This window comes from Pinus tabuliformis, chromosome 1_2, assembly GCF_031772625.1.
Source record: "Pinus tabuliformis cultivar Carrire ecotype Pingquan chromosome 1_2, CPIR1, whole genome shotgun sequence".
Classification (NCBI taxonomy): Eukaryota; Viridiplantae; Streptophyta; class Pinopsida; order Pinales; family Pinaceae; genus Pinus; species Pinus tabuliformis.
Window position 1 is genome coordinate 821604834 of NC_142298.1, and position 25960 is coordinate 821630793.

Sequence of the window (25960 nt, forward strand, 5' to 3'; positions counted from 1 at the left end):
TAGGAAGTGGCGTAGACACGTGGATTGATGAATCCCTTAGCCGTCCTTTCGACACTCGTGAAAAGTCACTCATTTTGTTGTACCATTCAGTCTCATCAGTTCTTTAGCAGAGGCAAAATAGTATTTCTGATTAAATTGAACAAACAAAAAATCAATTATAGCTTCTCTCACAATATTCATAGTGAAGTACAGAGTCTTCTCAAGAAACTTGCGTGAAGTGGCGTTTTACCTGGACTTGAAAGGTCAAATAAATCATTGGAATGGCTACAAACAAAACTTGCCATGTTACAACAGCCACAACTCCAAGACTGCTATAAGCATTCATGGTAGACGACATGGCAAAGACAAAAGAGAAAGGAATGTCTACATCGAGAATGCTGAAATCTGAAGAAACCTGAAAAAGGAGGTGGGGAAGATAAATGTCAGTAGTTTACTACCCTGATGTACATCAAATTTCACTTTTTGTTTTAAGGAGCGAAAAGAAAAGAAGGAAGCCCACGGTGATTACATAAAATACTTACTCTGCTCAGAACTCTTCCCAATGGAGTTGCATCAAAAAATTCCATTGGTGCTCGGAATAAAGAACTCAGAAGCTCAGAAAAGAAGGACTTTGATGCCTCAAGCCCCCAAATAACACAAAGCAATGACCGAAGGAATAAGAACAATATAGATGTGAACCCAATGGCTGAGTACACTGTTATTAAACTTAATACACTAACTTGAAGACTTTGCACCTTTGCAGCCATCCAAATATTTCCTGAAATCTGCCCAATCAGAAATATAAGATGACCGAGACCAACACAAGAACAATATAAGAAACCTTTATTCTATTTCAAATAGTCAATATATGGCTTCAAACCAGTGTCCCCAACTTCCTTCTCTTCCCTTTTAACTAGCTGATCCCCCTTGGGAGCTCTATTTGAAATCAGTCGTTCTTTCTGTGATTTGCTCCTTTGAATTTCTCTCTCGTCATTAATCGGTTCATCTTTTGTGGATGGCATCGTGGCTGTTGATTCATTGGAACCAACAATATTCTTGTGTGCATTCACAAGCTCCCTAAATACTTCACTCGAGACCAACAGTTCCTGATATTTCCCAGTTTGATGAATCTCCCCATCTACCATCAACTACAAAAGAGAGAAACTTTAGTGTAGAAATTCAAAGAAAAATTGCCAAAGCTATGAGCATTAGATATGTTAAAATTACAGGAGTTATAATTATGTGCAATCTGTTAAAAAACTTCGTCAAAATGTTGTATACAAGCAAACAAACAGCTTCCACATGGCTAGGACAACTGTTTACTAACCAGAATAGCATCAAATGCCGGGAGAAAATCAACTTGGTGTGTTACAAGGATTACTGTCTTGTTTGACAGTGCTCCCATTATGTATTCCTACACATCAAAATCCGTGATTAATAGGATCTGCGAAAGCTAAAGAAAATGAAAATCATTGCTGTATAAAGGTGCAACAAGCAAATTAGTAACAGCTACATAATAACTTTAAAAACCTTTATATTAGAAGGAAATCGCCATATTAACCTTAAGCAGGCTAGTAGCTGTATGAGCATCAACAGCACTGAAAGGATCATCCAATAGATAAATATCAGAATCTTGATATAAGGCACGGGCAAGCTGTATCCGCTGTTTCTGGCCACCGCTGAGATTGACACCTCTTTCTCCTATTTCAGTCTGATCACCGAAGGGAAGATTCTGGAGGTCTTTATCCAGCGAAGACTTGAGGATAACTTCCTGATATTTCTGCTCGTCCATGGGACGCCCAAATAATATGTTGTTTCGTACTGTTCCAGTTTGAATCCATGCAGTCTGAGAAACATATGCGAGGGTGCCACAGACTTGCAACTGCAGAGGCAGGGTTGAGAACAATAAGAAAGAGAATCAATCAATTTAAATGGTTGACAATGTTAAGGTAAGGAGGTAAATAATTCATACTCACACTGCCCCTTAACTTTGGTACTTCTCCAAGTATTGCAGCTAAAAGAGTTGATTTTCCAGATCCAACTTCTCCACAAATTGCCAATTTTTGGCCATGTTTAACCTCCATATTTATGTTTCTCAATGCGGGCTTTGATGAACTGGAATCCCAACTTATTGTTGCAGAACTGATAAGAAGAGAGTGGTCAGAACGATTCATTGTCTTTTAATTGCCTCCAAGAATGACAAAAAGACTGCCAAAGCAGAAAAATACAGTTACATTGTTTTATTAGCAACGTATCATCGTGCTCTTTCTGAAACTGAGATAAATGTTTGATGATGGGACTTGTATGTCCATTATTGGCATTGGGAAGTAAGAATTACATGGTGTTCTACCTCCTTTCACATGGTCTAATATAAAACCTAGAAGTCCACAAATGAAGTGGAAGCCCATTTACCAGAGATTTACCCAAATACTTTATATTCACCAAATCAGACAAACAATGACTTGAGTATGGCTATAATCAAGAGAAACTTCAACATATAATTATCCAAAAACCACACCAAGATAAGGCAGAAACCTGCCCTTCCATACAGAAACAAAGGTTCATTTCTCTGCTAGTAGAAGAGATGCATAGCATTACCTGAAAACCATGTTAGCATATTGTCTTCAATTTCCAATCAAAGTCAAGAAAGAACAGAACCATAAGAAACACCCTGAAGTAATATTGTTTGACAAATTGCCAAATTCACTAAACCGTCAAATCTGTGTTAGCGCACCCTCTGCAACTTCCAATCAAAATCAAGAAGGAATAGAACCATACGAAATACCCTGCACTACTATTGTCTAACACATTGCCAAATTCACTGAAAGTTATCCAATACACCAAAAATCCCATAAGGTCAAAAATAGATATACATATATATAATTGCAATACTTAAGCCACTAAATGAAACATCCAGCTCCCCCATAAACTTTATGTAATGGATGACCTCGTATACTCCCTGTCATTAAAGGACAAGTAATGATTTCTGTCATGGATGCCTCCCATATAATTTAAGGGTTCTCCCATTGAGATTTCCGCAAATGGATGGGCTCTCAAACACTCTGCCATTAAAAGACAAGAAAACCATTTATATTAAAAATAAGATTATATGAGTCAAAAAAATTCGAACAATATCCCTAGGAATTCGAACAATCAATGTCAAGTTATACAACGAAAGGCTTGGGCTAAGTATGTGGGATGCCAGAAAATGAATAAAAATACAAGTTCATCAATCAATATGACGTTATTACAAATAAACAAATTATATCACATTCCTACACAAATCAGAAGCATCCTCAAGCAAGCCTAATTATAGGCCTTTCTGAGTAAATACCTGAAAAATGTCATGGATTGCTGAACATCTCTCTTAAATTATATCTTTTTTGGTACTTGTTTCCCAACATCACTTTTTTTGACAGTGAAATTACAGGAATCCGAAAAGGGAGCACATTTGTGTTCAGATCAAAAATTCATTGCTTATATAGAAGCATCAGCTAATATATGGAAAGACTGGAGGGATAACTAAGAACCTAAAAATGCTAACACCAAAATACAATTATTTAGCCTGGATGAACTACAACTGACCATAAGATCATTACAATTGTATTATAAAGTTCAAAAAAATGCAGAAAGAAAACATATAAGCGTTAGATATATATATAGAATCTCATTCCAAGTTGAAATCTTTACACAGTATTAAACTGGGCAAGAAGCCCAATAACGTCACTATTAAAGAAATCCCATCTCAAATCACTAACTTAAAGTGTACACACTCCTTACTCATATCGTACCATCAATATGCCTGCAGGAATACAGCCAAGAATGTTTTGATATATCCCAGTTATCTTTGTTTGGCTTCTGTAAAGAAATACTCCCATTATGCCTTGAATCTGCAAGGCCAGCTAAGATAACAGCCAGAAGCTTAGCTGAAAATTCATGCTCTTTTGCTTCTGCTATAGATTTGTTTTTTCCCTTAAACACAGTTCTCTAGTAAGTGGCTTTCTCAAAGACTCAAATGCAATCCAGCTGACCATGTCTCCAATCACCAGATCAAACCAAACTTTTAGCTCCTCACAGCCACCAACCAAGAATCTAATCAACAGTTGAGCACTGCGGCTTTTGAACTCAAAATTTTACTCTCCAACACGAACACTAATATTGTTTCTGCGAACTTTAACTTTGCCTGGTTGATGAGATTTCCTCAGATTCTCTCCAGCATCATCATAGCTTTTGAGAGACTGAATTTCACAAGCATCCATTTGGGCTTGTTCCATGAGTCTATTCTCCCAAATCTTTGCAGCCATCCAACGTTCTAACCAGCTCCAACCCCAACTATTTTTGTCTGGCTCAATTCTAGCATAATTCATGTTTGTTTTCGAATTGCTTCTCCATTGCTGAAAAGAGATTCAACACCCATAAAAGTTACTAGTATACAAATTTCAAAATGTCAACCTGGCATCTACATCTAAGGTCTTGTGCAGAGGATTCTACCACAGCATTTAAAATCTGCCAGAAATAGAGTGTTCAATCAAGGACTTATACAAATGAATATGATATGGTAAATTTTCACAATGGGAAGCTAACTTAAATGTTCAGAATCATACAACAACTCTTACATGAATGTAGATCCAGAAATATCTCTGCAAACATTCTGTCGACTTAAAACTACATAAATAAAATTACCAGAAGAGCATAAAAATATGTCCATTTTCATGAAATGCATAGGAAGACAAATAATAGCATAGAATCCATCATTCAGAGCGGCAGAAGTGAAAGAAACAATTAACTCACTCGTGCAGTTCCTTTCCTGTGGATACGGTAGCTTCGACCATCTTTATTCTCTCCATACCAGTAGAAGGTCTAAGTCTCTTCAACATAAATTATTCCTCCGCCATGTGCCTGTATGGACCTGCTGTCTGTGTCACACCATTCTCTGCCAGGATAAAAGTAGTACTTTCTGCTATCTTCAATCTTCAGAGGGTTCACTGCAAGATTTTCCTCTGGAAAGTAAAGGGATCTTCTTTGAGATGTGACATCAAGAAAATCATCTACTGGGGTATGTCTCCTTCCATCTTTGTTGGACTTCAAAACCCCTATCCTCTATATTGTATTTCATTTTCTCTATAAAATCATTACAAAATAAACTTAGTTTATTTTAAAAGTTTTGAAAAAAATATATTTAAATTAATTTCATTGTGGTTTCTAGCCCAAATTACTCCAACAAGTTACCCATTCACAATGGTTTAAAATAATAATAATAATAACAATAATCTAATTTTGATATTCTAGTATAGCCAAACATCAAGTTATTGTATGAGGCCCTCTTGTTTGTAAACAAAAAATTGCTTCTACATAACAATTTCATTATTTATATTACCAATAAGTATATATTCTACCATTTCAAATTCAAATCTATATCTTACCAGAAAATGATTTTTTTTAATAAATAAGTCCACTCAAATTATACTTCATATTTAAAAAATATTCATTATTATACAAAATATGAAAAAAAACCACCCTATATTAATTAAAATTAATAAATAAAATATCCATTATTCCAAAGATCTAATTTTTCAGAATAACCAAATATTATAAAGGCTATTTCTGAAATGTGAGGAATTCCATAATCAACAAATGTCATTAATTCCAAGAATTCCAGCTATAGGATTGTTAGAATCAACCAATGAATTATATTAATCAAATAATAAAAAACATAGCATTTAATATTTTATAAAAAAACCTCTCAAATAATTAAATTTGGAATTGAGAGGTACCCATTCAGAACGTAAAACAAAATGTCATTACATAGTTTTCCTGTACCCAAAGCAGAGCCTCCTCTACATTATTGGGAGCTCATCTTTAGATGATGAACCCACAACTTTCCATTTCAGAGCATTGAAAAACGTCCATTGAGAAGAGCTGAAAGAGTCTGCATAGTTTTCCTCTACATAATCGATGAAAGAGTGTGCATAATTATTAGGGAAAAAATCAATCCTGGAAGAGTACGTCTGCCACGATGGAAGTAGCAGCTCAATATATAGAAGTCACCGATCATGATCGATGAAAGAGTACGTCTTTTCCATTTCAGAGAGCAATGAAAAAACGTCCATTGAAGAGGGCATTGAAATTTCTGAAAAATGGATAACGATTTCATTAACCTGGGAGATGAACCGAGCATTGAGAATACTGAAATATGGATAACGATTCATGGTGACTTCAAATTTTGAAACAATAAGAACTTTTAACATGCCTGTGAGAAAAGACTAATTGTTCGAAGCTCCTGGGACTGTCTTGGGATTAAAGCTCCATTTTTAAACCTGCAAAAATCTGTAGAGTATCGAAAATTGATTAATACATACTGGGAATATACTTAATCTTAAGAGGTCAAAAAAATTGTATAATAAGTAGCAACTTCATGATATAAATCTTCCCACTTCCCACTGTAAACTAACAGAATGCAATTAATTTCTTTTCCATTTCTGTGAAGCTAGTTTAATTTATAAATACCATGAAAGGAGAATAAATTTAACCAAATGTAAATTTACAGTCTGTTTAATCAACTGTTGAAAAAGCATCTAAATTTCATATTCAGGGTAATCATAAATAGATAATACATGGTAACATAAATTTGTTTGAAATTTTTAAAATAAAAAATAAATATGAGATTGAAAAAATAATGATAAGATTGAAATATTTTGTACTTACAATTTTCACACTAGAATGTAGAAGAACTTTGGTCATTTGATGTTATGGAATTTATATTTGGTGCATTTGTATGGCCAAGTAAATTGGATATACTTCTTCTTATAGCAATTGTTTTTGCCACCAAATCTTCTTTGAGATTTTCCAACACTATTACCACATCTCTCATAGTTGGCCGTTCATCAGGTGAATCTTTTGAACAAAGTAAACCAACTCGTAGCAAAGAAAGTAGACAATTGTGTATATTATTTTCTTCAAATCCAGCTCCATCCTGTGCACTAAACAGATTGTTGTCAATCACCTCCTTAACTTTGTTTGGAAATGCTAGGCTCACCCACTTGTGCATGTTTAGGTCTCCAATAAACATGTTGTTGGTTGGTCGTTTTCTGGTAAGCATTTCCAATAACATAATGCCATAGCTGTAAACATCTCCTTTGGTAGAAACTCTCTCACCCAATCCATACTCTGCATTAAAGGAAACCTCAATAAATATTTATCTCACTAGTGTATACAAAATTGTTGATGAAAAATGACAATATTTATCTCACTAGTGTATACAAAATTGTTGATGAAAAATGACAATTAAAACTAATTTTAAAAAAATCCATACCTGGAGCAATGTAACCCATAGACCCTTTCAAAGTAAGTGTTGAAGTAAGTGAGTCACCAAAGTCTGCACCAATCAATCTTGCAAGACCAAAATCTGTCACATGGCCTATCATGTCTTCATCCAACAACACATTGCTGGGTTTTATATCACAATGCACTACTTGCACATGAGAATAATGATGTAGATATTCAATGGCATGGGCCACATCAATGGCAATGTTTAGTAGTGTTTTTAATCCGAGGCCACACACTTCCTCATCATTGTTGTCATTTCTGTCATGATACAAATGCTTCTCTAGGCTTCCGTTAGACATAAATTGGAACACTAAACCTTTGAAATGGAGGTTGGAGCAGGAGGTTATGATTCTCACCAAATTTCGATGTCGAATCTTTTGCAAGACAGCACACTCTGCTTTGAAACTCTTCTCACCTTGGTCATTTTGCAATTGGAAAACTTTCACAGCAACAATTGTGCCATCACTCAAAATTCCTTTATAAACAGATCCAAAACTACTTGATCCCAACAAGTTGCTCCTGGTGAATCCATTGGTTGCTATGTGAAGCTCTTGAAATGAGATCCTTTTGTGCTCTAACTTTTGAAAAATGGATTCTGAGGAATCAAAGCTTTGCACATGTATATTTCGTCTCCAAAGGAACCCCAAAAGTAAGCAACATAGTATAAAAACAATAGCTCCACTCATTGGAAATAGTATTTTCTTCACAAGTGCAAAATGACTTCTTGATGTTGGACATGCAGGTAACATGAATACTTTTGGTCCACAAAGACCTGGATTCCCAATGAAGGACATGATAATTGTTTGATTTGCAAAAAATCCCGCTTTTGGGATTTCCCCTGTGAGATTGTTGAAAGACAAATTCAAACACTGAAGCATTTTCAATTTTTGGAGAGTCACTGGTATTGGACCTGATAAGGAGTTGAAAGAGAGATCTAGGTTCACAAGACTTAGTAAAGTTCCAAGTGAATCTGGAATAGAGCCTTGGAAGGCATTTCTAGATAAATTCAATGTTTGTAGTTCACTACAACTTCCAAGTGTAGGTGGAATGAGCCCAGTCAAGTGATTGGAGGAAATGTCTATAGCTTGAGCCATTGCAATTTTACTAATCTCCATGGGCAACGAGCCATCTAATAAATTCCATGACAAGTTCAAATAGAATTGTAGATTAGAAAGTTTAGCAATTTCTCGTGGAATGCTTCCAGTGAGCATATTGTGAGACAGGTCAAGCAATTCCAAATTTATATAGTTTCCTAAGATGGCAGGTATACTCCCTGATAACTTGTTGTCATGAAGTAAGAGTCTTCTTAGTTGTTTAGACGGTGGAAGGGAATTGGGAATCTTTCCAGTGAGTTTGTTTCTACTAATGTCCAAGAGACCAAGTCCTTGTAATTGTTCAAATTGATTGGAGATGTTACCTTCTAATTCATTGTTTCCCAAGTCCAATCTTTCTAATTTTGTAAGGTTTCCAAATGGTGGAATGGTACCATTTAAAAAGTTTCCACTTAAATTTAGAAAGATTAGGCTACTAAGATTGCCAATATGTGGAGGAATGTTTCCTTGTATTTTGTTGTTTGCTAATGAAAAGTAAGACAAATTGGTGGAAAGTCTCCCTGTGGCAAGGGGCAATACACCACTTAGTTTATTGTCACTCAAGTGTAGTTGTCGTAGGTGAGAACAATTCGTAAGAGATACAAGAAAGAGCATCTTTGTGGTGCTATCACTATCAAGCTCATTATTATGCAAGTATAATCTTTCAAGGAGGAATAGGTTACCCAACTCTATTGGAACACTCCCACTCAACTTATTGTAGTGTAGAGCAAGTTGTTCAAGTTTGGAACAATTCCCAATGGTATTTGGTATGTTCCCACTAAGTTGATTTCCCCATAAAGAGAGGTAATTCAAGTTGTTGAGCTTGGCACACAATTCTAATGGAATGCTGCCAGACAATTCATTTACAGGAAGGGCAAAAATTTGCAGATGGGTGAGAAGGCCCAGTTCTTGTGGAATGCTGCCAGTGAGGTGGTTGTCGGCAATGTCCAACTGAGTCAAAGTGGAGATATTGGACAATGAAGGGGGAATGCTGCCAGACAATTCATTTGTATGAAGGTGAAGAATTTGCAGATGGGTGAGAAGGCCCAGTTCTTGTGGAATGATGCCAGTGAGGTGGTTGGTGGAAATTTCCAAGTTAGTCAAAGTGGAGATATTGGACAATGAAGGGGGAATGCTGCCAGACAATTCATTTGTATCAAGGTAAAGAGTTTGCAGATGGGTGAGAAGGCCCAGTTCTTGTGGAATGCTGCCAGTGAGGTGGTTGGTGGAAATTGCCAAGTCAGTCAAAGTGGAGATATTGGACAATGAAGGGGGAATGCTGCCAGACAAATCATTTTCATCAAGGTAAAGAGTTTGCAGATGGGTGAGAAGGCCCAGTTCTTGTGGAATGCTGCCAGTGAGGTGGTTGGTGGAAATTGCCAAGTCAGTCAAAGTGGAGATATTGGACAATGAAGGGGGAATGCTGCCAGACAAATCATTTTCATCAAGGTAAAGAGTTTGCAGATGGGTGAGAAGGCCCAGTTCTTGTGGAATGCTGCCAGTGAGGTTGTTGGCGGAAATTTCCAAGTTAGTCAAAGTGGAGATATTGGACAATGAAGGGGGAATGCTGCCAGACAATTCATTTGTATACAGGTAAAGAGTATGCAGATGGGTGAGAAGGCCCAGTTCTTGTGGAATGCTGCCAGTGAGGTGGTTGATGGAAATTGCCAAGTCAGTCAAAGTGGAGATATTGGACAATGAAGGGGGAATGCTGCCAGACAATTCATTTGTATCAAGGTAAAGAGTTTGTAGATGGGTGAGAAGGCCCAGTTCTTGTGGAATGCTGCCAGTGAGGTGGTTGGTGGAAATTTCCAAGTCAGTCAAAGTGGAGATATTGGACAATGAAGGGGGAATGCTGCCAGACAATTCATTTGTATAAAGGTAAAGAGTTTGCAGATGGGTGAGAAGGCCCAGTTCTTGTGGAATGCTGCCAGTGAGGTGGTTGGTGGAAATTGCCAAGTCAGTCAAAGTGGAGATATTGGACAATGAAGGGGGAATGCTGCCAGACAATTCATTTGTATAAAGGTAAAGAGTTTGCAGATGGGTGAGAAGGCCCAGTTGTGGCGGAATGGGACCAACCAAACTGTTTTCAGCAATTTCTAAACTAATCAATGCTGAAAGGTTTCCTAAAGAAGAGGGAATGGTACCTGTTAGACTGTTTGCTCCCAAGTAAAGCTCTTGCAAATGTGACAGGGAAGACAACTCCCCGGGGATATTTCCGCTCAGATTGTTGTAAGAGAGCGCCAGCGAAACCAAATTTCTGCAGCTGCTGAGTTGATGTGGTATATTTCCTTCCAATTGATTATAGGGAAGCAAGAGCCACCTCAAACGAAAGAGGCGTCCCAATTGAGGTGGGATATGACCGTGGAGCCTATTTCCCGAAAGATCGAGTGAGCGTAGGAACGACAAATTACCAAGCGAAGGGGAGATGGTGCCGCGTAGATCCATGCCATCGAGATCGATGGTCACAACTCTGTCCGGATGACGGCCACCGCAGGTAACAGCTGACCAATTGCAAAGGGGGACTGTGGGACTCCAATTGGCCAAGGAATTATTGGGATCGCTAGTAATGAGCTTCTTAAATGCTAACAGGGACTGTGCATCATCATGAAAATGAAATGAATGTGTAGAGGAGAAAGGGAAAAGGAAGAGGAGAAAGAGCGCAGGCAAAGTGAAAGAGGGAGACGGCATGGCGATGGAAATGAAGGGCTTCCGTTGCAGTGGGTATGGGGATTGTGGCAACGAGTATTTATAAAGGGCAAGGGGAGGTCCCTTAGCTTCAGGAGAGACACAGAATTTCAGTGGACAGGAAATGGTCGTGAGAGGTGTGGATGGAGTGAAGATAGGAAGTGGATTGATCCCTTAGCCGTCCTTTCGACAGTCGTGAAAAGTCACTCATTTTGAAGTGCACATTATCTGGAATGGATCCCTACGAAACCCATTTTCCATTTAAATTAATAATTTACTTTTGGAATATACGAATTCAATACCTGTTTTACTTGGAGTCAATTACTTAACGCACAATTGTTATTTTAAATTAATTTACTTGTGCAACTCAAATTTATTAAAAAATTAGTTTGCCGTTGTGGTGAAGCTGCGAGTCCGCCCGGAGAAAGTGAAGATGGGAAAGACGTAAAATTATATTTAAAAATGTGTGAAGAGAAATAAAAATAATAGGGAGTGTGGCGTGTGCGAGGAGGCGTAATAAGAAGAGCTCCGTGATTGAGGGGCGAAGACAGAATCGCGAGAGCAATCTGTCTCAGAGTCTCGAAGTAAAAATTTATATTTACTTTATATTACTTTTCAATATTTAATTGGAGAATATGAGAAAAAAAATAATAAAATATTAAAAATAAAATTAATTATTTAAGTTTACTTTGATGGAAAAAAGAAACAGATAGATTAACAAAAAAAAAATAACTGATTAATTACTCACTTTTTATATGACACTTTAATCTGAGAATATTAGTAGGAAAAATGAAAAATTTCTACAAATTTAAAAAAAATATTAAAATAATTAGGTATTTATATTTACTACTTATTAGATTAATTATTAATTATTTTTTGTTTTCTATTTCATTTTCACATTGAAATATGAGTGAAAAACATTTATTTTTTGTAAAAATGAATAAAAGTAATGAAAATTAATTGATTATTTATATATGTATATTTTTTAAATTGTATAAATGAATAAAAATAATGAAAAATAATTGATTATTTATATTATTTTTTTATTGGATTGAAATAAATAAAAAGTTTGTACAAATAAATAAAAATGATAAAAAAATAATTAATTATTTATCCTCCCTCACTTTTATATAAGTATGTCGATATTTTATTGATAATATATAATAGTCTTATATAAATATATTAACATTTTATTAATAATATATAGTTTTATTAGTAAAAAATAAAAAATAATTAATCAATTTAATTGAAAAGAAAAAAGATCATAGCTATCTTGGAGGTAAATCTTAACTTTTTATTTGTGCATCCTACTAATAATATTCTACATTATTCTATGGATTTTAAATCCCTCCCATCCACCTAATAATTCTTGATAATTATAAAAGCCCTATTAAAAAATATAAACTTCTATTAAAATAATTATTAATAATTTTGAGTTTATTTAATGATTTATTTTCAAATAATTAATTAACTTGATTTGATTTATAGAGTAACAGTTCTATCTATTATATTATTGTATGGTTTTATTGTCTAGCCATCAAAGTGATATCAAAACTCTAGATAACCACCATCATTACACCATAAATTAAAATTTGAAAAATATAAATAATATTTTTCTTTTAATATTTTTAGCGGTGGGATCCTCAACAACTTTTTTTCCCTTTTTCCACAAGTAAAAAATGTTCGACTTTCTCAAGGGTTACAAGACACATGAATAATTATCACATTTAGAGAGTTTAATGGTTGTTGTTGTATGTACCAACAACACTGCAAGCTGAGCTAGATGTCCTTCAAGCCGCAATCTCTGACTTTGCCCCGGTGCACACAGAAGACGAAGACGTTTGGGGCTGGGGTAAGACCGAAGTATACACAGCCAGCCAAGGATATTATCAGATGCAGAGCAAAAAGGATTCGCCACACCCGGAATCCGTGTGGAAGCAGATTTGGGACAACTTCGGCATTCCCAAAATCAACTTCTTCTTCTGGACTCTGTTCCACAACAAAATTCTGACTGGAGATAATTTGTGTAAGAGGAACATAGCTGGACCACATAGATGCGTCCTCTGCAAAAGAGCCTCGGAAACTGCAAATCATCTGTTTTTAGCCTGCGAATTTGCAAAGGCGGTCTGGTCTTTCTTCCTCACCGGGCTGAACGTGTGTCCTCCAACTCAAAGCACGATTGACACCATGTTCTCCTCTTGGAATGACAGATATCCCTTCAGCATAGTCAGCAACTCAATTTGGCAAAAGGTGTGGATAGCTGCACCAAAGTATGTCTGCTGGAAACTTTGGTTAGCTCGGAACGAAATAATATTTAACAACACAGAATTGCCCGCAGCAAAAGTGGCGGAACAGGCAAAGAATCTCCTCTTAGAAACTCTGAACCACTCCTCAGTCAAAGACGACAACTCCTTGCGAACCGAAGAAAGGGTGTGGTTGGATGCTTATACAGGAAAGGCCAGTCTTCCAGCACTCAACCGCCCAATGCATAAGGGAAAATGGCAGATCCGAGAATCAGAGGATAGCTTCCAGCAGTGGTGGAAATCTCAGGGCAAGTGCACCATTTTTTTCGATGGAGCCTCAAAAGGCAATCCAGGGAGGTCTGGAGCAGGAGGGGTGATCTTCTTTCAGAATGGGAAAAAAGACGACTTCAGTTGGGGTCTTGGAATGAAAACCAACAATCAAGCTGAAATTCTCAGCCTCTTGAAAGCCTGCCAAATGGCCAGAAAAGGAAATCCAGAAGAAATTCTAATCTTTGGTGATTCAGAACTGCTGATAAAAACGATGGTAAACAAGAAAAGGCTCAAGGACCCGGTGCTAAACAAACAGCTTTCAAGAGTGACCAGAATTCTGAAAGACTTTCCATCGATTCAATTCTTCCACATTCTCAGAGGATTAAACAAGGAAGCAGACAGATTGGCGAATATTAGATGCACTTTACAGGACGGAATGATCAGCATAAATGCAGAAACATCGACCATGGCAATCATCCCCTAAGTAGAAAGAGAGCTAATGTAAATTCTAAAAATTGTAATGGTTGTTTAGGCTTTGCCCAACCTGTTTTCTATCAATAAAACATAACCGTTCCAGTTAAAAAAAAACAACAACAACAACACTGCAAGCTCACATATTGGCATTATTTATAAAATTCAATCATTTCATAAATTTTGATAAAAAATGTTGTTATAGCATTGACCAATGCAATTTATAATATTTAACATTGCAAAAATTAATATTTCAATATGGATATGCCTCATATATTTTATGTCATTATTTATAGATATTCTTGCTATATTTGTTGGTGATTTTTAAATGAGTGTAGTGACTTTTTATTCTTAAACTTTAAAAAGGAAGATTGTAAATGCTGAAAGAAAGTCAAGGTCAATCCACACCATTCTTCATGCAAAGCAGATTAAGAAACATAAAACTCTTTTAACAATTTTGCACTAATTCTATCCAACCCACCTTGATGCACTAGAGCTTTGAGGAGATTAGAACTTGGCTTACTAAAAGCATCATCACACATTTTCAAGTGAGTTTATTGTGCAAATAAAATAGACCTAATTTAAATATTTCCACTCTCTCTCTTACTGTAGCAATTACATGTCTTTGAAATAAATGACACCTGGAAGAAAACACATCAAATGAATATTCAAAAGATGAATTTGTCAATCTAGGTGTTACCATTTATCTAAAAATGTATGCATTACTGCGGGCTTCAAAATCATAGAGGTCTTCTAATAATGATAAGTAGTGCGGGCATATTGAATTCTCAAGCCCTCAACACATTTTGAGACCAATGCAAACATTTAGAACTAGAATAATTTTGATGGATAAAAAGCACACTAACCCCTACAGCTTGACATCAGATACATTGTGCATCCTTCATCACAATCGTTAGGGTAGAGGTGACAAATCGAAATTAGTGCGATATTACAAAACTCAAGTTCTAGCTGAATCAAAAGATGCATGGTCATCGCCTAGAGAAACAAAGTCTCATAAGCCAAAGTATAAATCAGAATGACCAATTCAAATCACAAAAAATATTTTGAAGATTACACAGCATGAATATGCATAATTCAAAGGAAGAATGATAGATCACTAGCCTATCATTTTTCATACAAAATTCATTCTATACCAGGTAACAATTTCCGCAAGTAAAGTAAAAAGAGATCAGAATGAAAAACACTTTAAGAGACCCTACAGATCTAACATTAAGCACACCACGCCACACAGTAAATGACAAATTCAATATACTCACTCAACAAATAATAACATACCCTAATCTCATCAAATCAGAGTAGTGTCAAGCTGGTTTTGTGGCCAACCCAGCCAGCTCACACCCTCTATCAACAATTTAGCTCACGCAGAGATTATAATCATAAAATGTATAACATAATTAAACAAAACCTAGTGTGAAGTGCTTTGATTAATATTTGAAATCTCAGCCTTTACATGGTGCAGGAAAAGATCAGACTCCAACAAACAGAGGGAGTGATCCACATATTGACTATACTCGCGTAATGTTACATTGAAACTGTCTCTCCCCAGGCTCAAGGCCTTCTTTCAGTTTGTATATATCTTTACATTACAAATCAGCCTATTTACAAGCCAATCGAGTACAGAAGGAACAAATTACAAATCGTAACAATTTTCCATGGATAAAAGTCGGATATAGTTCTGGTGCAACTAAATTTCAAATAGAGGAGTTGAATCTGGTACATGAGGGACTGTTTTGGTAAATCGCTCCTCTTTTCTTATCCTGTGACTGGTGGTGAAAACTAATTGCAATGTTGACCAACAAGCATTTCCCAAAATATCCTCGAACTGATATTCAAACTTCCAAGTAAGTAATGTCCTCTAAATTTGAATAATTGAAGTAGTCTACATATTCTTTGCCTTTAGTGCAGGAATGTGAGTGTAGGAACTTGATGTGTGGTGCAGGAACCCTTCAAAGTGTGGGTAGTCTATAACTTATAATAAACTGGTGCAAGAATCCTCATGAGTACATGAATCCCAATTGGTGCAGGAATATGATGCATAGTATAAGGAGGTGAGTGCAAGATCAAGGTCTGTTGGCATATGCATAAAAAGGTAATCAACTAAGTTTAAACCTGCAAACACACGAACTATTATTAATGATGCTTTTAATTTTTAAATCTCATTAAAACAAGGGAATCATGGAAAATAGTAAATAATTACTTTATTATCTCCAAGAATGCACAAAACCATGACAATAACCATTCAAACTAAACAAAATCATCAGGGATTTTTGAGTAAAAGGTGATATAAAGAAAGAGAAAACAGAGGCCTGACATTCCCCCATGTTGATCATTTTGCATGTCCTCATGCAAGAAAAGCAGTTGTTGTACTATCGCTCCTTGCAAATTTTTATTTATTAAAACATCTATGGATGACCTTTACACTCATAATAGTGTTCCTGCAACTTTGTGTAATCAACATTTCCTTTGCTAGATAGAGCTTGTTCTAAAAAAATAGAGTGTCTGTTGGACTCTTTATTTATTAAGACTAATTTCAAGAAAGTCTAACACAAGGGCTACCATAGGAATACTAAATTGCGAGGATGGTGTTATTACTGAATAAAATATCCAACTATTAAAATTTCCACGAGTATCTCAGGGACAACATTGATCATAAGTTTTACTTTAATATCCTCATTGTAAATATAAGTGACATGATTTGAAATTCATGGTGTTAAGAATAGACAGAATAATACCTTCCCACAGTGACCGTCTTACCATTATCTAACATATATTTGAAGCTCCTCTTATCCAGGAAAATTGAATCACCTGCACTAAGGGTCCCGCCTCCATAGTAAAAAAATAAAAAATTAAAAGTAAAAAAAAAAATTAAAAAAAATAAATCCAAAAGATAACTCCAAAGCATAATGTCGGAAGAATCCTAAAGCCATTCTTAGGGAGATATGATAATGAGTTTAGGGAAAGACAAAAGCAACCAAGTAAACCACAGTGTAAAATCAACTCTTATACCATAGGCATGGCCTTGCTGCCAGCTAGTGTCTATAACCTCAACAAGGATGACTTTTAACCCCACGAAATGCATCTGTCCCATCTATTAGATATAGATTTAGAGTCAATTGAAAGCATTTACATTTGTTTAGAAATTAATTGAAGGCTATTGTCCTGGCTTGGTAACCAACTAATGACAATGTCATCACAAGAAGTAATAAGAATGAATAAGCCGACTCGTGATGAGACTGGTTGTCTTCCAACTTTTCAACTGAAAGCCATTACCCTGGTTTGGGGACTAGTAGCAGTAATGTCATTTTCGTTAGGACCCGTGATCATGGTAGGTTGGCTCATAATGAGACATCCTATCCCTCAACTAATATGTTTATGAAAAAAACTATGATTATGATTGACCTCAGATAGGTTACTTAATAGGTGGGGAGGAAAATCCACTCCTTAAGAGCATAGTATGGCATGAAAAGTTTTTAATTACTAATATTTATTGATTGGTCCTTCTACCCTAAAGACTCATTTTAAAGAAAACATCTTAGATAATGACTAAAATATTCCTCGAATTGATCATGCTAGGGTTCTCATGATAACTCGTTAGGGTTTTATAGGAGTGGTCCACCATAGGAGTATTTTCATCAATACCTTCGAAGAGAAATTTGAAAAGGTTTCTTGGATGGTAGTTTGTTAGAATGAATAGGCCAGAAGTAGCATTTTCACCTTATGAATAGAAAGTATTAAACACAACTATAACAATATCCCTAACTGAACCAATGGATAATATCGGTCAATAATCAAAATCACTTTATCAATTATGAGGCATTTAGAGTGAATTGTTTTTGACAAGTCTGTAACCAGGGGATGTTACAGACCCCTCCTCCTTGGGGAACACCATCCTTAGTGTTAAACCACATCAAGACCTCAACAAAACCACTGAAAAGAAAACATATTTCCCATGGAGCTTTATAACTTAGCTCGTTGCAGTATTTACAATGAATGACCTGCTCAAAATCAAAACATCATGACAACATGAAAAGATAACAACCATACTTCTTATTGGAGCTTTATAACTTAGCTCATGGTGGTATTTACATCCATATACATATGTACATATACCAAAACATCAACAAAACATATGCCAAACATATGTCAAACATCAAACCAAAACTGCTTTGCCTCCACTAGAAAACAAAGAAGGATACATGGCCCACATTTGATCCACCATCTCCCATGTAGCTTCTTTGGGCCCAAAGTGCATCCACTACACTTTAACTTGCTCTATGGATCTGTTCCTGAGCATGAGTTGCTTCCACTGCAATATGCACTGAGGCTCCAACTAGAATTCTCCTTCTTGCTCCACCTGCAATATAGACCACTCAATAACATGATCAACATCCTTTATATACCTTTTAAGTAATGAAACATGGAAAACATCATGGAATTTCCCTATTCAAGGCAGTGTAAGTCGATAGGCCACCGTTCCAATCCTCTCAAGGATCTCAAAAGGCCCACAATACCGTGGTGCCAACTTGGCACATGATCCAATCCTCAAATAACTCTTCTTGGCCTTGATGCGCAAATACACATGCTCCCCAACCTGAAACTCCTTGAATGCTATATGTTGGTCCACATAAATCTTTTGTCTATCTTGTGTTGCCGTGAGATTCTTCTTTATAACCTGCATTTCCTATTCCATGTTTGCCAACATATCCAGTCCAATAAGTACCCTGTTCACTGGATCACTCCAGTTGATGGGAGTATTACAACTCCTCTCATACAATGCCTCGAAATGACTCATCCTCAATGAATCCTGATAACGATTTTTGTATTTGAACTCAACCAATGGAAGATAATCCTCCCATATTATTTGTTGGTGCATCATGTACATCCTCAACATATCCTCCAAGATCCTATTGACCCTCTCTGTCTGTCCATCTGTCTGCAAATTATAAGTTGTATTGAAGGCCAACTCAAGATCATGAGTCACATCGTTCTATTCGTGCTCATTCAACTTCCTGGACTCATAGCACACCACCTGTCCCTCTTTCATAAGGACTCCACCAAGTCCTATTTTACATGCATCTGTACACACTACAAACTCTTTATCTGGATCTGCAATCTTAAGGAATGGAGCATTGGTCAACAATGGCTTCAACTGCCTGAAACTCGTTGCACATTCTTCTATCCATTCGAACTTCTTATGTTTCTTCTACAAGGATTTCATAGGATATGTAATGCATGAGAAGTTCCTGATGAACCTCCTATAGTAACCTACCAATCCCATGAATGATCTCACCTAATCCACATTCTTTGGAGCTTCTCACTCCATGATGGCCCTTCTTTTTTGCGGATCTACTATTATGCCTTCCTTGGAAACAACATGTCCCAAGTAATGCACCTCTATCTGAAAGAAGCTGCACTTGCTAAGCTTGGCATACAATTGATGCTCTCTTAGCAATCTCAATACTGCTGCTAAATGCTCAGCATGCTCTTCTTCATTCTTGGAGTATATCAAGATGTCATCAATGAATACAATAACAAACTTTTCCAAATAAGGACACAACACATTATTCAGCAAACACATAAATGTAGCTAGGGAATTAATAAAACCGAATGGAACTACAACAAAATCATAATTCCCATACCTGGTCTTGAATGCAATATTGTAGGTATCCTTTTCCTTGATGCGTACACGATGGTATCCTGATCTCAAGTCGATCTTAGAGAACATTGCTTCTCCCTTCAACTGATCAAACAAATCAACAATCCTCGGCAATCGGTACATGTTATTGATCATTACCTTGTTCAACTGTCTGTAATCAAAGCACAATCTTATAGTACCATCTTTCTTCTTTACGAACAACAATGGTGCACCCTAAGGTGATACACTTGGCCTAATGTATCCCTTGTCAATGATCTCCTTTAAATGTAATTTCAACTCTACTATCTCTAGAGTACTCATCCTGTAAGGTGCCTTTGATGTTGGTGTTGCCCCTGACACCAACTCAATAGAGAAATCTGTACACACTACAAACTCTTTATCTGGATATGCAATCTTAAGGAATAGAGCATTGGTCAACAACGGCTTCAACTGCCTGAAACTCGTTGCACATTCTTCTATCCATTCGAACTTCTTATGTTTCTTCTGCAAGGGTTTCATAGGATATGTAATGCATGAGAAGTTCTTGATGGACCTCCTATAGTAACCTACCAATCCCATGAATGATCTCACCTAATCCACATTCTTAGGAGCTTCTCACTCCATGATGGCCCTTCTTTTTTCTGGATCTACTATTATGCCTTCCTTGGAAACAACATGTCCCAAGTAATGCACCTCTATCTGAAAGAAGTTGCACTTGCTAAGCTTGGCATACAATTGATGCTCTCTTAGGAATCTCAATATTGCTGCTAAATGCTCAGCATGCTCTTCTTCATTCTTGGAGTATATCAAGATGTCATCAATGAATAAAATAACAAACTTTTCCAAATAAGGACACAACACATTATTTAGCAAACACATAAATGTAGCTAGGGAATTAATAAAACCGAATGGAACTACAACAAAATCATAATGCCCATACCTGGTCTTGAATGCAATATTGTAGGTATTGTTTTCCTTGATGTGTACCCGATGGTATCCTGATCTCAAGTCGATCTTAGAGAACATTGCTTCTCCCTTCAACTGATCAAACAAATCAACAATCCTCGGCAATTGGTACATGTTATTGATCATTACCTTGTTCAATTGTCTGTAATCAAAGCACAATCTTATAGTACCATCTTTCTTCTTTATGAACAACAATGGTGCACCCTATGGTGATACACTTGGCCTAATGTATCCCTTGTCAATGATCTCCTTTAATTGTAATTTCAACTCTACTATCTCTAGAGTACTCATCCTGTAAGGTGCCTTTGATGTTGGTGTTGCCCCTGACACCAACTCAATAGAGAAATCTACTTCCCTGTGAGGAGGTAACTATGGAATCTGTGCTGGAAACACATCTTGATACTGCTGCAATATAGGGTACGTCTTGAATATTTCTGCATCCTCAACATCTTTACCCTTATCACTAGATATATGGTGCAAACATCACACAACCTTTTCTGCAACTATGCTTATCCTGCATAGTGGTAACCATCCTCACTGATGTAGGCTTATTCTTTCCCTGCAAAATTCTATTTTCCCCATTATCATCCAAGCACTTAATGGCCTTGTCGAAGCAATCCACTTTGGTCCTGTGAAGGTACAACCAATCCATACCCAAAATCATGCTATACAATCCCAATGGAAGTACATTCAAATGTATTGTTGTAGGCATAGCATGTAACTCAAATGCACAAGCTCTTACCCGATGGTGAACTCTCTTATTTTTACTTGTATCCAACTGTACGAACCAAGATTCTGCATGCACTTTTTTTCTCAAACCACACTTATCCACCAGGTCATGATTAATATAACTATAATTTGATCTAGGATCAATCAAAATAGAAACAAATTGATCACAAATCTTACCGTCCATATCAATGATAGATGACTGATGATCTACCTGCCTGTTGTCCACAACTGCATAGATTTGAGGAATGATATGATCAACATCACCAATTGTATGCGCCTCCTTAGAACTATAGATCTGGGGTCTGCCACCATGATACTGCGGACACTCCCTCTTACGATGATCCTTTCCACATATCCAACACTACAACGATGCTCTACCATTGCCTCTAGTCTGCTACTCTCCATGTCCCTTCTCAACTGTATTGAACTTCTTGTAAGGGACTACATTTTATTTCTCACTTGCATCTTGAGGTCTTCCTCACTTTGGTGGCCATTGTCCTTTAACTTTCTCATTTCCTTTCAAGTCACGCTTATGCTCAACTTTGCACTTCGACTACCCATAACAATGTTTCAGCTTTCAGATGGCCTCCTCCAATGATATAGGCTCATCGAACTCAATTCGGTCTGTGTATGCTACTGGAAGTCCACTGATGAATCTCTAAACCTTGGCCTTCTCCTCCTTGAGGTAAGGCACATATCTCAATAGCTCCAAGAACCTGCTAGTATACTCATCGTCTGTCATGGAACCCATCTACAACTCATAAAACTCCTTAGCTCTATCATCATAGTACCTTTCTGAAAAATACTTCTTCTTGAAGAGCCTCTCAAGCTCATTCCAATTCAAGTCATTCTCATGAATACCTCTAGCATTCTTCACATCATCCCACCAAATATTTTCTTTCCCTTTAATACTGAAAGTGGCTATCTTTTCTTTCATGTTTTTTGAATAATCATGCAATCTAAAGAACTTCCTCATACCAAGAAACCATGCCTCAAAATGCTGTGATTTGTTCATCTCTCCAGCGAATGTAGGTGGCTTTGCTTTCTTAAACTCATCCAGAAAATACCCCTTGTCACTGCTTCTGTAAGGATGATAAAAATGACGATCATAATGCCTATCCGAACTAGAATTAGAGTAGTACCTGTGCCTATCACCCCTCCTATCTAGAGTATCCAAGGACCTGCCATCTCTGATCGTGTCCTCTCCATCCAACCTGTACTCACCATGAGACCTGCTGCCATATGCCCCATTAGTTTTTTCCTCCTGCTCATGGATGATCTGAAGTGGCCCCTATCGCTGCAATTTTGAAAAACTCTAAAGGAGTATTGCATTATCCTCTACTAGTTTCTCTTGTGCCTGCATGATTTTTTCATTGTTCGCCGTAAAACTCCTTATTTTTTCCTTCAAGATTCTCAACGTGTCTGCTAAATCAGAAGAGTGCCCAACACCACGTTGCTTATCTAATCCATAGGGAGAGCCTTGGGAACTGTAGTCTACAATATTGCTAGTCATCTTTAATATTCTTCCTGCAAGGTATATCATGTCAGCTAAACCAAATCATAATAAACCAACTTACCTTAGTATAATTCGAGGAGGATACCTAGTCTCCAAGATGAACAAATCAACATAATACATGGATAACATAATCATGACATCATATAGAAATATAGCACATAGTATGTAACCATATATCTATCATTCTAACTAGAGTCCAGTCATCAATGCATGACCATATCAACTACACATACCATGAACTCATGCATGACAACAACAACCATATCACTGTACACTTGACCACATGTGAATACTAACATGCATAAACAACGTGTAACCAATCATACACTCATGATGACAAACTTCACACCAACAACATCCTCTTTCACATGGAGACATCACTACAACCATGACCAACACCATGCATATGCAACAAGCACATAGACCACAAGGATGATTAACACACGTGCAACTGATATGAATGCATGAAAAACACACATCCCATCTAGTCTGAGGGGTGAACCATGCTCTGATACCACTTTGTAATGCCCTCCTCCCACATCTACCCAAGTAACCAGCCAACCGGGGTAAACATGTGACGAGAAGTTACTATGATATGATTCGACCTCCTAAGTAACCTTAAGGAAGTAGAATCGATGGAAACACACCATACAAGACCTTCTACACCTAGTACAAGACTCCCAGAATGCATCCCAGTCATTCCCCTAACCAGCCCCTGGGTCTCACTGAAATTTTAGACCTATAAAACCCTAAACGCTCCCTTGATATGGGCAAGAGTGCATTTGAGGACCTATGGATGCATGCACAACATGTGTGTGCCAGCATCCAGGGACTTTTCTACCCAGCATTGTGCCTGCAACACCGAGATTTGAGCCAATTTTTCATGCCCAAATCCCAATTCACTGCTCATAATTCAATGACACTTTTAGAATCCATGATTTACATAATAATAAGTCTTACAAATCAAAAATTGACACCAGGACTAGCTCTAACCATCCCCAACCGGGACTGGCATTTTGTTAAACACTTGGCATCAATGTAATTTACAGGAAATGAATACAAGATAGAGCATAAATGACTGATAACTCATATGAGACTTGACAAGGAGGATCACCATGTGTTGAAAAATGTGCAACAAGAAATGTTAAATTTAGAATGTGCTAAAAATAGACCTGCTAAAAATAGCATTTTCTGGGTCCCTTCCTATTTATAGTAGTCCCTAGTCTATCTATAGGAAGTAAAATTAATTTTGGTCTTAACAGCAGTTGGAAATATTAATTAATTAATTCATTTGAGTTAATTAGTTAAGGAAATTCGAATTTGAAGTCTTTGTGAGCATGCACATGAGTTGTCCCACTGATTGAGGAATTTATCCTTAATTTCCTCCACTGATTGAGGGAATAAGTATGAGTTCTATAATGAGAGAATCAATTGACTTAGTTCTAACTAGTCAAGTCTAGTTAGATTATTTTAACAAGTTGTTAAAATAATAAAATATAGTTTGTTAATGCTTGCATGCATGTGACAACTATTATTTTAGATAACTGAGAATTCACTCATGGATAACTGTTGCATGTCAGTTCTGTCAGAGACCCAGTTGAGATTAGATGTGGGACAGTGTACTATCAGATGCTTGACTATTTCTAGTAAGTAGTTTTTGCATGGTTGAGGAACTAGTGTCCTCAAGGATTGCGTAGTTGGACCATTGGTTAACTTGGTATGTTTGGAATTAATTGCATATGCTTTTGCTATTATTTCCTAAGCAAACTGCGCAAGGAAATAGGGATTGGACCATAGGTAAAGCCTTTATATACAGGGCTTGGTTGGTTCATGAGACACATCTTCACATCTTCATAGTTCATTGAGAACTGGATAGCTTGAGAGCTGATTCTTTTTGTATTGTGAAGAGGATTTCCACTTGATTGATAATACATGGTTGGGGTTTTATGCTAGTGCTTTCCCCTGGATATATCTTGTGTTATGTGTGATTATTTCTCTTGATCAGTTATGCATGTTTCTACTTGATGTTGCTCATGAATTCGATTATGCTTAAGCTTAATGTTTCGTAGAAGTAGAACAAGTATTATGCTTTAGGACATTGCATATATTGGTTTGTTCTACAGGTGAAATTTCTACACCATGCTCTTCCCTTAACTGTTTTGACATCAATTATCTCTTGCATCCATTATCCTTTCAGTTACAAGTAAATACATGAAATAACCATGACAATAACCAGTCATATAACCATGCTTATAGCCAACATTAAACCATGAAAATAACAATGAGATAACAACCATTAAATCCACATATTACTAAGTACCAAAGCAAGAGAACTTAGATTTTATTAAACATAGGAAAATTTGACCAGGTTCGGGACTTCCACATACCACCCGACTGTAGACATGGCTAAACAAAACATTTATTTCAGCCAGTCACCCTCATGCCATATTCCAAGCATGAATGTGGGATATCGTGGATAAACCAATCCAAAAAAAGCAAGGGAATCCAGAGGTTAAACCACCTCTACTCTCACTAAACTGTGATCTCACCAAAACTGACACTGATATCACAAAACCAAACTGAGCTAGGAATGCCTCCAGACTCCATCACTATCCTTAAGGAATTTTCTATCTCCTTGTCTCTCAAGCTTTACTACAATCCACACTAGATCACTAGGCCCTAAACCGAGACACCAGTCTCTCAGGATTTATAGAAATCCACACAGGATTACTTGGCCCTAAACCAATACTCCACCCTTAGTCTTTACCATGTATCCCACCAAAACCAGTCAAGGAATTCCTAGGCCTTTGGGATTTTCCTGAGACCACCTCTGCCCCGGATTCCGAAACCATCTGGAAATTCCAAAGCTCAAAAATGAGAAAACAATCCCATCACACCATTCCTATCCAGAAAAAGGAAAGTCTAGGCTGAAAACCACTGTCATAACCTGACAAAACCTTGCCACCCACAACAAGAGAACCATACACCAACACGCAAATCCATGCATGTCAAAACCAACTAGGAA

At 36.9% G+C, this 25960-nt stretch overlaps 4 protein-coding genes across 6 annotated transcripts in view; 1 reads left to right on the forward strand and 3 right to left on the reverse strand.

Annotated features, from left to right (window-relative positions):
- The window catches only part of LOC149208442 (uncharacterized), a 149366-nt gene extending 138096 nt beyond the window's left edge, over positions 1 to 11270 (reverse strand). For both annotated transcript variants that reach the window (XM_089396057.1, XM_089396056.1), the window contains exon 1: positions 10544 to 11270. In XM_089396057.1, the coding sequence (XP_089252183.1) occupies positions 10544 to 11087 (544 nt within the window). In that variant the 5' untranslated portion in view covers positions 11088 to 11270. The remainder of the gene's footprint in view (positions 1 to 10543) is intronic.
- Positions 19 to 5917, reverse strand: LOC149208446 (ABC transporter C family member 10-like). 2 transcript variants are annotated; one of them, XM_089396059.1, is made up of 7 exons: positions 4771 to 5917; positions 1956 to 2121; positions 1541 to 1861; positions 1307 to 1393; positions 522 to 1127; positions 230 to 394; positions 19 to 126 (listed from the first exon to the last, which is right to left on the reverse strand). In XM_089396059.1, exons 1-5 carry the CDS (start codon positions 4854 to 4856, stop codon positions 828 to 830), a joined length of 960 nt encoding a protein of 319 aa, XP_089252185.1. In that variant the 5' UTR covers positions 4857 to 5917; the 3' UTR covers positions 19 to 126; positions 230 to 394; positions 522 to 827. The 2 variants fall into 2 exon arrangements, with proteins under 2 accessions (XP_089252185.1, XP_089252186.1); XM_089396060.1 differs by having other exon boundaries at positions 2578 to 5917.
- Positions 6016 to 10538, reverse strand: LOC149208447 (uncharacterized; the record flags this gene model as incomplete). Its single annotated transcript, XM_089396614.1, has 4 exons — positions 6016 to 6109; positions 6230 to 6306; positions 6685 to 7146; positions 7292 to 10538. Coding segments are annotated over 2 exons (3699 nt in total), but the record flags the coding sequence as incomplete, so codon positions are not given.
- A 1707-nt stretch (positions 11271 to 12977) lies between the features above and the next one.
- On the forward strand, positions 12978 to 14081 carry LOC149208448 (uncharacterized). The gene has a single exon (XM_089398344.1). It carries the CDS (start codon positions 12978 to 12980, stop codon positions 14079 to 14081), a length of 1104 nt encoding a protein of 367 aa, XP_089254470.1.
- Positions 14082 to 25960: the final 11879 nt, after the last annotated feature.

Coding starts and splice junctions, on each gene's coding strand:
- LOC149208446 (XM_089396059.1), bottom strand. CDS start 4,856: ATGTTGAAGAGACTTAGACCTTCTACTGGTATGGAGAGAATAAAGATG. Junction 2,122..4,770: donor ACAGGAAAGGAACTGCACGA/GTGAGTTAATTG, acceptor TCTTCTTATCAG/TTCTGCAACAATAAGTTGGG. Junction 1,862..1,955: donor TACCAAAGTTAAGGGGCAGT/GTGAGTATGAAT, acceptor CTGCCTCTGCAG/TTGCAAGTCTGTGGCACCCT.
- LOC149208448 (XM_089398344.1), top strand. CDS start 12,978: ATGCAGAGCAAAAAGGATTCGCCACACCCGGAATCCGTGTGGAAGCAG.